Here is a 16,181-nt window from a genome sequence, read left to right as displayed (position 1 = left end):
AAGCAAAAGCAAAAATAGACCTAATTAAAAGAGATAATTGGAGAAACTACATAATTCTAATGGTACCATAAACAATGAAATAATATAAAAAAACTTTTTCAGCCAAGTTTCCTTTTTAAGGTCTCGTTTCTCAAATATGCTGAGTCAAATTTGTAAAAGTTCATAAAAATAAGGGCCATTCCCCAATTGATAAGTGGCCAAAGCATATAAACAGATGGTTTTCAGAAGAAATCAAAGCTATCTGTAGTCACATGAAAAAATATTCCAAATCACTATTGATTAGAGAAATGCAAATTAAAACAACTCCAAGGTTTCACCTTACACATTGCAGAAATGACATGCCAGCCTGGATGCGGGAAACATAGGCATACTAATGAATTGTTGATAGAATAGTGAACTGGTCAGACCATTCTGGAGAACGATATGGAACTATATATATCCAAAGGACTAGAAAACTGTGTGTGTACTCTGTATGCACTGACATACCAGTAATGTCACTGTTCAGCCTGTATCTCAAAGAGATCAAAGAAAAAAAGGAAAAGGGCCTGTATGTATAAAAATCTTTATGTAAACTTTTTTTGGTGATAGTGAAGAATTAGAAATTAAGGGGTTGCTTGTCAGTCAGGAAGTAGCTGAATAAGTTACGGTAATTGATTGTAATGAAGTATTATTGTGTTATAAGAAATGACCAGGGCTGAGGGTAGAGGATCAGTCATTGTGCACAGTAGCAGCAATGTTGTAATGATCCAGTATGAAAGATTTGGCTACTCTGTGATACAGTAATCCAAGGAAATTCCAAAGGACTCATGATGAAAAAAAGAGAGAAAACTGATGAACTCAGTGCAAATTGAAATAATTTTCTTATATTTTTGAATATGACCAGTATGGAAATATGTTATGTATGATATAACCTATATAATATCATATTTCTTGCTTCTTTACTGTGTATGGGAGGTAGAGAGAGAATTTGAAACTCAATTTAAAAAGAAACAAACAAATAACTAATGAATTGGAGTGTTTTAAGCCAAATAAGCCATTCTAGTCTTCTTGGACTACTCCATTATTATTTTCCCCCTTCTGTGAATATTTACTGTTTTTAGCAAAATGTACTGACAGTATACAAATAGTCTCCCAACACCCTGTACTCTAGCATTTAATTGTCCTCCCCAGTTAAAAGATTTTAGATCATTATTCTCTGAATACTGTTACTCTTTCAAAATATATAAGTTCCTTTTGTTTAATGGTCTGTAGTCAAACAATTTGTTAAGCGCCAGCTATCAGGCACTGTGCTAAGTGCCGCAGATCAAAAAAAAAAAAAAGGCAAAGGACAGGCCCTGTCCTCAAGGAGCTCACATCTAATGAGGAAGACAACATGCAAACCAAAATGTGTGCAGACAAGCTCTATGCAGGATGACCAGAAATGAACAAAAGACACTAGAAGGAAGAGGGATTGATGAAAGGCTTCAGGAGCTTGGATTTTAGATGGGGTTTCAGGGAAGCCAGGAGCCAGAGATAAGGGAACTGAAGTCCAGGTATGAGGGATAGCCAGAGTATGTCTTTGGGGGGAATAGGAAGGAGGAGGCCAATGTTACTGGAAAAAAAAAAGTAATATGTGTGTGGGAGGGGGTGTGAGGAAATTAGAAAGGTGGGAGTGAGGCTAGGTTAGGAAGGCCCTTAAATGTCAAGAGGGTTTTGTAGTCTGGAGTATCTGATAGGGAACCACTGGAATTTATTGAGTTGGGAGGTGACAAGGTCAGACCTGCAGTTTAGGAAAATCACTTTGGTGGCTTAATGGAGGCTTCTGGATTGGAGTGGGGAGAGACTTGAGGCAGCAGACTTACCAATCAGTTATTGTAATAGTCCAAGGGTGAGGAAGAAAGGGCCTGCACCAGAGTGGTAGTAGTATTATAATAGATATCTTAACTATCTCCCCCATCCTCAGCTTTACCACATAATAAGTACTCAATAAATATTTGTAGATGTATTGATCACAAAGTTTTTTTTTAAAAACTCAACACTTTCTGTGAAGCCTCCTGGAACAGAATCTGTCATTTTAAATCACTGAATAACCAAAGTCTTTCAGTTTGCTATGATTTAAAATATTTAGCAGTGTTGTTTGATAAGAGTCAAAGCATTGCATTTAAATCAACATGACTTCTTTCACTACATACTTCTTTTCAAAGCATTGAAATAGTTCATTCTGAACACATTGACGGGGATATGTGATGGTGAAACCAAGCAGAAAGACTGACTCTCCATTGTAGCACTAACCTTTAGGAAACTGGAACTCTGGGATAAATAGTGTGGCCAACTCGAAATTTTGTGTAGTTTGGGTTTCTTACCATTAAACCCACTAAAAGCTGATTTATATTCTACTAGTTAGAGTTATCTTTGGGATAAAATAGGATTATACTAGCTTAAAAATTACCATTGGCCCCCAAATTGAGAGGTGATTTTGGAAGGCCATGGTACCTTTTTCTATTTGTATTCTAAACCTTATTCTCTGCTCATTCTGACATAGCACCTTCCTCTATAAGGGGCACCCAAACTTTGAGGGAGAGGGCTAATTCTACACAAGAAATGGTCATAGATGGTGAACACATCTTTGCCTGAAGCCAAAAAACATGCAGACCTAACCTGATATTCACTTTTTTGTATGTTTCATATGGTAAATATGTTCCTTAAGGGAACAGGGTCTTTTTAGAAATATCAGCAATGGAAATCTCAGTTAATCATCAGTTTTTATCTTTACCTGAAAGAAATTAGGATTTTAAAGTTCTTCTTTTTGAATTTGTAGTTTGTTTCATGCCTTCCCTTTAGATTGCAGGAACTAGGATATGGATAGCCCTATGATGGTATGCCCGGCAAAGAAACGTGTGTTTAAGTGTTAAGGAAAATGTTTCCAGTAGTTGTGCCACATTATAGGAATTAATAGCATGCTGCATCTTCTCACTGCCTTTCATTTTGGCATTTTGCAAGCCTAGGTTCTTAGGGAAAACAATGTAAGCTACTTAGTCACTTATTCAGTGGGGGGGGGAACCTGGGGCCTCCAGGTCACATGTGACCCTCTTGACCTTCAGCTGAATCCAAGGGCCAAACTTGAGGACCTAGCGGGCCACTGGTTCTCCACCCCTGTACTTATTACTTCCTGCCCCTCCCCTTCACGTTAGCTCCTTGAGGGCAGGACTATATTGCTTGCTTGCTTATTTATTTGCATCCTCAGTTCTGAGCACTTTAGTAAATGCTTTTTCATTCATTTATTCATAGTGCCTCCTGGAGGTGACTTTACTCTTACTTAAAGTCATCTATTGATACACTGCTTTAATACTATTATTCTCAGCCTTTACTGAGGGTGCTTGGTCTTATGGGGGTAGAAATTTGTAAAAGACTTTACATAAAGAGCTGAAACACCAGCAGCAAAGAGAATCCACCCTGTTTTATTCTCATCAGCTTCTTTAGAAGCTGTTGAATGAGGAAGAGGATTGGCAGGGCCTCCCCTTTTTCTGCTCCTAACTGCTCTGTGGGTCTGTTTTCTATCATGTCCTTGTCTCAGAGTCTTGGAAAGAAAGCTTCAGATTCTAGGCTCAGCATTTAGTATTCAAAGAGAAGGGAAAAGCAAAAGAAGGTGAATGTTGAAAAGTGGATGTCTCTTACTGCTTCAGTCTAATACTTGCAGTTCTGGGATGACTTAGGTTTTGAGTTATACAGGAAGTAAGTTTCCCGTATTAATTAACTAGTATTTATCAAGTCTTTAAAAAAAATTGTTAGGCGCAATGAATAGAGCACTAGCCTTGGAGTCAGGAGGACCTGAGTTCAAACTCGGCCTCAGACACTGAACACAAAAACTAGTTGTGTGACTTTGGGCAAGTCCAATTGCCCTCCAAAAAGCAAAAAAATAATAATTAGAATAATTAGAATTATCTGTTCCAAAAACCCTCTGAAAGAGTCCTCTTTAGGTTTTGCCCCCTTTTCTACAATTAATGCTTTTTCCTCTGATCAAGCAATGACCCAGTCCTTCATTTCAATAGCTGGACTAATTTGCTTCATCGTGACCTAATGTCTTAAAAGTGGTGCCTATGGAGCATAATCTGTAAGAAATCTTAATTTTTAAATAATATCCCAATTTTTTTTTAAGTATTGGAGGAGATAGAAAGTTTGAATGAGACAGGATGTTAGGGTTTGGAAAGGTTGTTGTTCTAAGAACTAGACAGGTTAGTTTGAGAGAAATCTATCACCCAAAGATTGTCTACCACATGGGGAATATGGGGGGGTGTACCAACTCTTAGAGATGAGAGAGAAATTGTGGGATATTCCATTAGTGAAAGGAGGACCTATATCAGTAAAAATCAACGTTGAAAAAAATCAGATGTTTTCTCTACATGAGATGGGAAAATCAAGGAAAAGGCCAGTAATACATTTTCACAAAGTCTTTTATTGATGGGCAGGTGATACATGATGAGCTCTTGGTAAATCCTCCACATGTGATCTATTCAAGTATGCTGGAAAACTCCCTCTGATGCTTTGACCTTTTGTGTTACCAGTGCTGCCCTGGAGCCATGCCTGAGTTATTTATCCTTCCCAGAGCTCCCTCTTTCATTATACCATTTTCACACAGTCCTCTCAGGTTATATGTAGTAATCTGTTTTTACATCCTCAAATCTTTTCTCTTGTGCATGCCCGAAATTTTTATTCTTCTGAAATCATAATGCTTAATGATTCCAAGTCATTTGGCATCATTGGGAAAATGTGAACTTGAAGAAATAAGACAAGTATTCAGATTTGAGAATACAAGAGAATTTAATCAGGAGTGGGATTAAAACACTAGTCAGTTGTCATTCTTTTAAAAAAATGTTTTATGTCATTAATTTCTGAATATATTGCCACTGGGGTACCCTCTCCCCTTTACTCATTGAGGCATACCTTGGAACAAAGACTTTTTTTTTAGGGGGGGGGAGACTAGTTCACCAAAAGTAACCTAACACATGCTTTGTTATAGATTCACAGTTTCCCACACCTTCAGCAAAGGAAAGGGGGAAGATACATTTTCTCACTCTTCTCTGGTCATTTCCAGATCACCCATGATGGAGGCACCCGATGGGAGACACTGCTTCTGGGAGAAGGCATTCTTTATGTGTTTGAAACGAGCCTCATTCTATTGGCTGCCTAGCCAGAACTGCCAACATTTTAAAATTTACTTGACTGAGGCACAGTCTTCCTACCCTCTTTTCTCGTTCATCCTTAGATGAAAGTGTTCACTCACCAAGGGCATCCTGCAGTAGTAATTGGGGAAGCCCTGGAACACCTCTTCCCTTTGGACCCTGTGGTGTTGAGAAAAGGACTTGGTGTTTTGGTCTTCTTTTCTTTGTGATTTTCAGCTGAGTATTGGAGAAGAAGTCTCAAATTTGGGAGTGGGAGCTCCGGGCTAAGCCTTGGTGACCTTGGAGCCCCAAATTCCACACCAGATGTTACCTCCAGCCCAGCAAGGGAAGCCCTGAGAAATCAGTATCTCTGAGACATAAACCCAGGGAGGCTTTGGAATTTGATGGGAATAAAGCTGCATAGAAATTGAGCTAAACTGTGAATCTAATCCCTTTCCCCTAGAATGAGGTAGCGCCTGGGCTATTTACCTCCCACCCCCCAGGTGTTTGTGAGAGGTGTTTGTATATTTTCTTTTGTTACAGTTTTGGAGTGAATATTCCTTTGTAAAGGCTAATCTGACCTAAAATTGGGGAAACAAACACTGTTGGTTGGGGCCCAGGCCCCTCCCCTTCCCCACCTCTGGATCCTGGAGAACCCTGGGGAAGGGTGGGGGCCTGGGTAGTTAAGATTTCTACAGGATGATAGCTTAGTTTTGACTTATTTCTGTATCTTCTATTCTCTCCATTCTGTTTTCCTTGTTTACCAGTGGGTGGGATAGCTATGAACCCATAATTCTGAGTGAGTTTAATTGCATAATTTATAAAGAACTTACCTCACACAGTATCTGCTTAAGGCAGGTTGGTAGTTGCTAGCATTTTACAGATAAGGAAACAGACTCAGAGGCCACATCAGTGGTTTGCTGGCTATTAAGTGTGAGACACAGGATTTGAACTCTGGTTTCTTGCCTTTCGTGTATAGATGTGCTCACCTCCATGTCCCACTCCCATCCTTAAACCTTTACTTGACCCTACCACGCCCTCCCTCTGTCTACCTGCAGGTCAGAGGTAAACACCTTCTCACTAAGAGGGTTGGTTCACTCCCTGCAACCTGTTCTCACACTGTAAAATGGGGGTAATAATAGCACCTGCCTCCCAAGGTTGTTGTGAATATCAAATGAGATAATATTTGTAAAGCACTTAGCTCATTCCCTGGCACCCAGTAAACCCTTAACAAATGTTTGTTTCCTTCCTTCCTCAAAGATAAACAGTCACCACATGGTTTATCAGAATTTATTGCCAAACAGGAGATTTTCAGGTTCAAATGCTTATTTCAACTTCTCTTTCAGATGGGAGTAAGACCAAGTCCATAACATTTAGCCATGAAACATGGCTTTTTCATTCATTCTTTTATTTCATTTGCCTGGCAAGTATTTTCAAAATTAAAAAACAAAAAATAGATTTAGGAAAATTTATTATTCATCTTTTTCATAAATGTAGCTAATCTTTCACATTAGTGTATAACCATGAGAACAGGACCTTGTAGAAACTTTATTTAAGATATTCATTTTTTTTTTCAAAATAGGCACTGAATATACAAGGATCAGGAGGAAATTTTTGGTATAAAACTGTATGGGGGGGGGGGGGCGGCGGCTAGGTGGAGCAGTAAGTAAAGCACTGGCCCCTGAGTCCGGAGGACCTGAGTTCCCTTCCGGCCTCAGGCACTTAACAGCCACACTAAAATCTAGCCATGTAACCTTGGGCAAGTTACTTAAAACAAAACTGTATCTGCATCATCCTTATGCACCGAAAATAAATTCTTTTAGCTCAAGCATCCTTCAGACACCTTTTGGGCGGTGAGGAAGCCTGAATGCATTTCAATTAACAGAATAATTGTCTTTCCCCATATTGTTTAAATAGCCTTCCTTGTAATAGATTGGTTTTTTAATAATGTGGTTTACAAAGGTATCAACTATTTAAAAGTGCAGCTCCTCATTCCATCAGTAACAGTACTTGAGAATCCTAATTTTATATGTGTATATATATATATACACACACACACACACACACACACACACACACACACATGTAATAGTAGATTATATCTTACCAAGTTGGGCCTTTTTTGTGTTTCTGTAATACCTGTTATTTCTCTTTGTTTGTACTAGTTTCATCTTCTCTAGTGGATTTTCTTTTTAAATTGGTTGTATATTTGTCACAAAGGCTTATATTACTTTAAAAAAAATGCTGTCAAACTATTAATCTGTAAACATTCACATGTTAGTTACTTAAATCTTGGTAGCAGTAGTGGGAAACCTGTGGCCTCAAGGCCATATGTGGCCCTCTAGGTCCTCTAGTGCAGTCATTTGACAGAATCCAAACTTCACAGAACAAATCCCCTTAATAAGATTTGTTCTGTAAACCTTGAAATCAATCAAAAAGCTGTGCCCAAGGACCATATGTGGACTCAAGGTGGAAGTTTCCCCACCCTGTAGAGAGTTGTGTTTTTATGGTGGTGGTGGTTGTTTTAACCAGCTTATTGTATTTACCAAAGTAATTTTGAGAAATATAACTTGGGTACTTTTAAGCTCTTTACAAAGATTGGTTAAAGTTGAGTTTATATAATTCACATTCAAGTGTGGGGTTCGTAAAATTGAATCAAATTAATTGGACCTGCATTCATTGTCGGGTTATAGCAGATTCACAGTTTAGTTGACATTTTATTCTAATTTTTGTTGACTAGAATTTGAACTTTGTTTTTATTGAATAAAGCAGATGTATTTATGTGGTATTTATACTTTAAAATATCCAGCAATTTTGTTCTCTGCCCTGCCCTGTCCCCTGGGGCGGCTTTACATAACTATTTGAAAACTCATTCTGGAGACACTTGTCTTAACTAGACAAAACTGCCACAATTAATCTGAAGGAACAAGAGGTCTAGAATCCTAAAGAAAATACTGAGAAAAAAAAATAAGAATGAAGTTAGTATTAACAGACCTCCAACTACATGATAAAGCAGTTGTCTTCAGAAGTCTTTGATACTGACCTTAAACAAAAAAAAAAAAAGGTGGAATAGAGTAGATAAACATAGAAGTGTTTGATAACCCTAAGAAATGCATATTCTAAGGCCTAGGGAGAAGCTCCTGCCCCCCAGGGAAGAGCAGGCCAGAAGCCAAGTAGAGGTTCTGAAGACAGGCCCTGCTGCCTCCTTCTCCTTTACTAGAAGAGAAGAGGCAGGCCATCCATCATCCATCCCTTCACTCACACATAGTCATTCATGCTCAGCTTCTGAGATCTGTCCTCTTCTGAGGAAGGGTTGGAATAAATAAATCTAGGGGCCAAAAGATGATGATGGCAAAAAAAGAAAAATAAAGGGAGCCAAGGGAAGTATGGAACCAATAGACTGCTGTTGCCAGGTAATGTAGAAGGAGCCAGATAACCTAACAGGGACCCAGCTGCCAGGGTCTCTGGGTCCGTCAGCAGTCCATAGTTAGAAGGGCCAAGGTAGGAGACCTTTTAGGCTTCTTCCTCCCCCCAGGGTCCAGGAAAGAGCCCTTATGTGCTAGACCAGTGCTGCTGAGTTCTGCCTCACTTGGAAGCCCAGCAGACCTCTGGTGCCTCCCCCAGGGGCAAGCCAAGAACCTAAGAAGGCCCTAAGGACCAGACTCCTCCTCCCTCTGCATCTGAAGTACTGAGGAGGTGGCCAGGCCATTTCTAAACCTATGTTGTTCACACTCCCACTGGAATTCATGCTCTGGCCCTGGGACCTGGGGCACTCAGTTTTCTCCCCACCTTCTATGTGATCATTCACAAAGCTGAATGTCAATTTTCTTTAAAATGAGGATAAAGATTTGGATAGTAACCACCTCATTATTGTGAGATTCAGATGCGATAATGTATTAAAAAGCTTAATGTTCTATTAATGTCAGATGTTATTACAAGATTGCTGGGGCAGAGGACCATGTAATTAGTGTTAAGGTCTGACGGGGCTTGGTGTTCATAAACTGAGAACTGCAACCCAGATTCGTAGATGGTTGAGTCTTCTGTGTATTGTGGCTACTTGTTATATGACTCAATTAAACTGTGGGCTAAAAGGGCTCATGAGAAAATTGTTTGTAGTCAACATGCAGACCCACATCCTTGTGGAAATGTAATTCACACAAACTAAGAATTGATGACACTTTCAGACAATGTTACTTGCTGGAATAGTAGTAGCATTGTTTCTTTTGGAGAAGCTGGAATTCTCTATAAAAATATTCTGATACTTCCTTAAGTAATTGTTTTCATTTGGAGTTTTGAGACCCGGTCATCCTGAAGCCCCCAAGGAAGACACCATTTCACCTAGAGTTAGTTTTCTATTAGTATAGACATTACCTCATTTCTCTAGATGATGTAAGATTAAACACAATGCTTTTCAGTCTAGTAATTTTTCATTAATTATATAATTGTAGTATCCCCAAATAAGATTTGCCACACACTGAGCTCTGCAGTCATTTGTTAAATCTTAGACAATAGTCTTTGCTGTAGGACCAGCTAAGTAACTAAAGTATACTTTTTAATTAATCGGATGTTTACTTTTCTGTGTTTACTTGATTGTCATTAAAATAGGCCCATAGTCTTCTTTAGCTCCTATGTCTACTTCTAACTGTGATAAAATTAAAGGGAAAAGATACATTTCCTTCTTTTCCTTTGTGATTGAGTAGGAGGGAATAAGACCTGGGACCTGTGAGCTAACAATATGCTCCAGGGAAACACAGCTCCAGCTCTGATTGCAGAGGTGTCTGTGGGGGTAGGGCAGGGCTGCTACCTCTCTGGAGTTCCTGTTGCTACACTAACCTTTAAGCTGCTTGGAGCTTCCTGCTGTTGGTGGGTCAGGAGGAATTTTGTGAAATCACCATCTGTGTTTGATCTTGCAATCTCTCTCTCTCATTAGGAATTAGAAGCCGCCCTTCATAGGGATGATGTGGAGTTTATCAGTGATCTGATCGCCTGCCTACTTCAGGGCTGCTATCAGAGGAGGGATATCACGTGAGTAAATCTTTTTTTGACTTAAGTATTTCTTGGGAAGGAGAGCAATTTACACTTTTACTGGGAGATTTCAAAACTCCCAAAACAACTCAGAACCAGTCAGTAGCGAAAAACTACTTCACACTACTGAGTATATGCAAATGAATTCCTTGTTGGCAGCTATTATGCATCTGAAATAATGTATAATAGCTGTTGCCAACAATGGGTATTATACCACATGGGAGTAAAATGAGCACAAGTAGTCTAAAGGTATAATAAGTACAGTTTAGCTAGCACAGAGACCTGGAATCCAGTGCTTATTGATGGGGAATGGAGAAATGACTATAGGAAAGCTTGTGATATGAACTGAGTTAACTCAGCAGAATCAGAAAACTTACTGACTACCGCACTTGTCAACGAAGGAACAGCAACAAAATGAAATCATAATTCTGCAAAATTGTAGTGACTGTTCTTGGCCCCAAAGTTAATATTCCTTCTTTGTAAACATAGAATTTCATGGATGCAGAGTACTCCATAGGATTTCAGACTTTGTAAATATGTTGACTTGTTTTTGCTGAATTTTTTTTCTTCGTTTCTGTATTCTCACAAAGGATAGCCCTCTGGGAGAGGGAAGAGACATACAGGATATCTCAGGAAACATAGGCAATATAGAAACAAAAATATGTTATTAAAAGATTTTTTTGGAGGAGGAAAGACAGGGCAATTGGGGTTAAGTGACTTGCCCAAGGTCACATGGCTAGTAAGTGTTAAGTGTCTCAGGCTGCATTTGAACTCAGTTCCTCCTGACTCCAGGGCCGGTGCACTTTTCACTGTGCCACCTAGACACCCCTATTATTAAATTTTTTTTAAAAAAAATAAATCTTGCCTTCTTTCTGCCTGATGTTATTCTCTGGCCTTTGAGCAAGTCAGTGTAATAGAACTTTACAATAATCCTTGTTTATGACTAAGAAAAAAAATCCTTTGTGAGTTTTCAAACATGTGGAATCCTCAATTTTTATTAACTGAGTCCCTTTGACAGTACTTCTTGTATACAAAGCCCAACGAATTTGTCAAATAACCTTACATTTTGTAGATGAAGAAATTAAATCATAATATGATATAAAAATGAATTCTATCAAATACATCAAGTATCATATGTCACAGTATTGTAGAACCAGAAGAGTTCATTATCCGAAAGCTATATTTTATACATGAGATAACCATGTATTTGTTAAAGTCACAAAGGTGACTTAAGTCACACATTTGGTACTTAGTTCCTGGACACAGGCCCAGTGTTTGTTTGTTTTTTTCCTAGTAATAATAAGCTTTGTCTCTTCTTACTTGATTCTGGGAAATTGATTTGTGAAGTGGTTGAGTGAGTGATATTATAGTCTTTTAAAAGTCTAAGAGGAAGGAGAGGACTTAATAGGAGCATTTTCAGAGAGAGCATCTCTGAAGCTTTATACAGTGTCCCAAAAACTCAGTCTGAGACTTTGTGTAAGACTGGACTTAAGTAAAAGTTGGTCAAAGACTGATTTTTAGGACAACTCATTTAAAGGATAAAGCTTTGAATTTTGTATTGTGAGGTCCAGACCCAGTATCTTCAGGTTATCTTGTAACTAATTCTGGCCTCCCCAGACACTTTTGTACATGTGAAATAAAATAGATTAGGAGAAAGTTCAGAACCTCGGTGACTAGATCAGAATGAAGATTTAACAAAAGAAAATTAGGAACTTTCATTTCATTTCAGAAACAGAAAATTAGATACTTAGGACACTGCTCACTTTTTTATTCTCCTCCCTCCAACCCATCTGTTTCTGGAATGAAATTATTAAAGTTATTTAATGTGAACCTGATTGGGGGGCTAGGGGTTGGAACGGGACTATTTATTGCAAGTGTTTTTTGGAAGTAGAAATTAGGGCAGTGGTGTGAATCGCTATTCTAAAGTGGCATTGTGAGAAAGCACTTGGAATAAGTAGCCACAACCAGGCTCACTAGAGGACAGTTTTATTCCACAGGAATGGAAGTCCATGGTTTCTGCCTAACAGTGCCTTAAGGCACAATTAACCAAGGACAGGGAATGAAAGCAAAGAGCAGAACTAGGATGGAAAAAGCCTTTCATCATGGTAATATGAGGTGTTTAATAGAAGGTATCCACAGTTTCAGACTTCTGGGACATCCTGCATATGGTATTCTGTGTTCCTTCAGGCAATAATAGCTGTGGATGGAGGAGCTGTGGAACACACCACTGTATTCTCTTCTTTTCTCTCTCTCCCATACTCCACAATAGTTGCCTTGCTTGTGTCTTCCTTCCTGAATAGCCATTCATTTCATCACCCCCTATAACTGTTGGCTTTCCCTGACCTGGGTTACCTCTCCTTTCTTCAAGCTATGCAGGGATAACCTTCCTGGATTTGTTTTTCAGTGATTGATATACTACTACCTCATCATACCTTTCCCTTTCCCATGGATTCTGAACCCTTAGCTATCACTGCTCAAACCCCCCCCCTTTATTCCCATTCTCTCCAATCCACGATCTACCCCTGTTCCCATGTCTCAGGTCTAAAGCTCCCCACCCCTACTACCTGTGCTCTATGGAATGCCTCAATTTTTATTTTATTTTATTCATTCATTCATTCATTCATTTATTTATTTATTTGTCCATACATATTTCTTTATTTGCACTGAGACATGGCTCCTTCCCAGTGACCCAGCTTTCCTGGCTACCTTTTCTGAGTTAGACTTTCAGTGATGCTCCAAACTGACTGGTCAAGGTGGGGAAGTGAAACACTTGCTTCCAGTTCCCACATCCAGATCTCCCCCTATGATTCTTTGAATTGCCGTACCATTCATTTTTACTGCATCCTTTTCTTAATTTTTCTAGGGAAGGAAAAAAATCTACTTAGCATTCTTTCCTCACCTCTGCATATTTCCTTCTTGGTGATTTACTTGTAGCCAAGTATTAGACTATTTCTTGTAAACATAAGGCTTTGAACCTGTTGCCCATTCTAATCTTAAATGTAAGGATCCTAAGAATTCAGAAATTATTAATGAATTGGTCTATAGCAATGCTTTCATTTCCGTAGAATGTACCCAGCATTCTATTAATGTTATTATGCTAGTCTGTCATTTTGTTATGTTCAGAGGTAGAAATCTGAAAAGGTCCTACCCCTCAGAGTGACTTGTCAACAAGCTCACCATGAGATTTTGGAGTAGTTGCTCAACTGTTAGTTATTAATTTGCCTAATATGAAAACTGAATCAAATTTGATTACCTGGTAAGTGTATTGAATAATGATTTAAGTAGTTTTAAAGTTGTTGTTGAGTCTTGTTAGTCATATCCAACTCTTTGTAACCCTGTTTGGGATTTTGTTGGCAAAGATACTGGAGTGGTTTGCCATTTCTTTTTCCAGCTCATTTTATAGATAAGGAGACTGAGGCAAGCAGAGCTTAAGTGACTTGCCCAGGGTTCCACAGCTAGTGATTGTCTCAGGCCTGATTTGAATTTAGTAAGATGAGTTCCTGACTCCAGACCAGCCATTTTGTCCGCTGCATAAAATTTGGCCCCAGATTTTTATCTAAATATATTGTCATTTTTTTCATCAGTAGCCCTAGATTCCTGTTCTGTAGGTTGATTCCATGTAGTTTCTGTTTACACTGTTGTTCTCACATGGTCTCACCTGATTATTTAGTCTTTATATTCCTATGATAGAATAAATCAGTCCATCCTGGCTTCTTTAATTTTGGACATAGGTATGATCATATACCTGGTTAGATATGGGTTCCGTGGAACTCTCCCTCCCACCTGTCCCTACCCCCCTCCCCCAAAGCAACACCTTAAATTGGTTCCCACTTAATAATCAGTGCTTTGAGTTTCTCTTTCTTATACAGATGGTCCTTTAAATTTAAAAAGATAAAGTATCTCACTTGGCCTAGTATTTATTGTCCTTATATTTACTGGTATTTCATCTTATAGAACCTAATTATTCAGGAGACCATAGGAAATACACACACAGATACAGACATGTATATCCAAAATGTATATTGCTTTTTAAAAAATTCATATTTCTGCTTATTGTCCAATTAATCTGGGGAGTCCTTTTTAGCAAGTCTTTTACTTGGGTATGAAGATACCTACCCTGAATGTACTAGAAGCCATTACCAAACCAAATATTTACTTATTTTCTTGCTTGTCTCTTAAGGAAGATACTTAAACATACCAATGTACATAGTTTGATGCTAGGATCAGAAGTTTTGCCAATGAGTTTCACTTACAGTAAATTCCTACCTCTACCCTCACTTTATTATAATTTTTCAGATGGTCACAAAACATCTGTGTATCTCATTTTCAGTAAGTAATTAACACAATTAACAAGTGTCCATTATTATTATTATTATTATTATTATGCCAGCTAAGAATAAGTGTCTACTATGAGCCTATCACTATGCTAAACACTGGAGATTTTTAAAAAAAGGCAAAAAATCAGTCTGTGCTCTTAAGGAGTTCACAGTCTGATGGAGTTGACAACTTGTAAACATATACAAACAAGATCTGTAGGGGATTAAAATGGAAGACAGCCACAGAAAGAAGGGGGACATTTAGGGGGACCAAGAAAGGCTTCTCAAAGACCTTGAATTTTAGTTGGGATGTGAAGGACGGTGGAAGATAGGGCTGGAGATGGAGACCAGTAAGAGGAGGGAGAGAATTACAGACAGGGAAGCCAGCCTGTGAAAATGTCTCCCAGGAGCTGCCAGGAGGCTAATGTCACCAGATTGCAGATATACAGAGGGAGTCAATTAGGGTGGGGCATAGATTATGAAGGATTTCAATGGCTGGGGATTTTCTGCTTGCTAGTGGAGTGATAGGGAGCCACTGGGGTTTACTGAATGGGGGAGGGGTGCCAAGGGTGACAAGGTCGGACCTGCAGCTTTGGACTAGAATGGAGAGAGCATTTGTCAGGGGGAGCAGCCAGCAAGGGACAGCAATGTGTGTCATAGGATTGGGGCAGTGAGGATGTAAGATTGGATCATGAAAGGCTCTAAACTTCCAACAGAGGATTTCATCCAGACTTTTTCTTTTAAGAGACTGATTTTGAACCCTCATAAGTGTTTGTCATAATACATTGAAGCTTTAGTTGAAGTGCTATCAGAGTGGTCTGTTGTCTATGGAGGAGAGGCAATTATCCCTTTCCTAGGCCCGAGGATCCCAATCTTTTAACAATGGAATTCCTGCATTCTCTAGGCTGGTTTCCTGACCTTTGAAAGGCAAAACAATCTGGAGAAAAGAGTTGGACTTTAGGGGCAGGAAAGAACTGGGTTATAATAATGCCGGGGACCCTCATCAATTGAGTGACAATAGACTAGTCACTTAACTTGCCACAGTTTTCCTTATCTTTAAAATAGAGGTAATATCCATTATATTTTTATACTTATCTCAGTGTTGTTGTGAGGGACAGTTGTATGGATAAAGCACTTTTCCCCCTTTAAGTATCAACAGTCATAATTAGGAAGAACTATGGAGCAAAGTTATTTTAATTGTCTCAATTAATGCTTGTGTGGGTGCTTACTCTGCAGCCTAGTCTTTTCTGAGTTGCTGTGGTCAAAAAAAAAAAAATCATCCTGAGGCCAGCCCAGTGATGAGACCCATATCAACTAAGAACTTAGTCCTTGGGCCAGTAAACATTTACTCAAAACCATTCCAACTTGACCTTCCTTCCAGAGTCTGAGAATCCAGTCAATTGGAGGAAGGCACTGGTAGGAAAAGAGCCAAATGGAATATTATTACCACTCATTTCTCCAGAACTCTCTAGTTCCCAAAGCTTGAGGCTTTTACCGCTTTTTAAGCTCAGTAAATTTGTTTGTCTGAAGAAGGGAGGTAAATTATGTGGAGGTAGGGGGAGGGGAGGGAGGAGCTCCCAAAAATCGACCTCCCCAAGCCTTTCCAAACTACCTTACTTAGTTGACTGCTGAATGATAATAGCTGGAGGCTTTTCCCTCTGCTGCTGGGGGAGGGGAGATGAGTAGGACAATGGCCCACTTT

The 16,181-nt window shown here is 39.0% G+C and overlaps 1 protein-coding gene across 1 annotated transcript in view; it reads left to right on the top strand.

Moving 5' to 3' along the window:
* Nucleotides 1-16,181, top strand: part of CECR2 (CECR2 histone acetyl-lysine reader) — a 164,819-nt gene that overhangs the window by 105,141 nt on the left and 43,497 nt on the right. Inside the window, exon 2 of the mRNA XM_069094306.1 lies at nucleotides 10,069-10,163. Coding sequence (XP_068950407.1) covers nucleotides 10,069-10,163 — 95 coding nt within the window. The remainder of the gene's footprint in view (nucleotides 1-10,068; nucleotides 10,164-16,181) is intronic.

Source organism: Petaurus breviceps, unplaced genomic scaffold (assembly GCF_028583685.1).
Source record: "Petaurus breviceps papuanus isolate PSGF00001 unplaced genomic scaffold, PetGlider_PUasm1.0 216, whole genome shotgun sequence".
Taxonomy (NCBI): Eukaryota; Metazoa; Chordata; class Mammalia; order Diprotodontia; family Petauridae; genus Petaurus; species Petaurus breviceps.
This window is presented reverse-complemented; position numbering and strand designations above follow the sequence as displayed.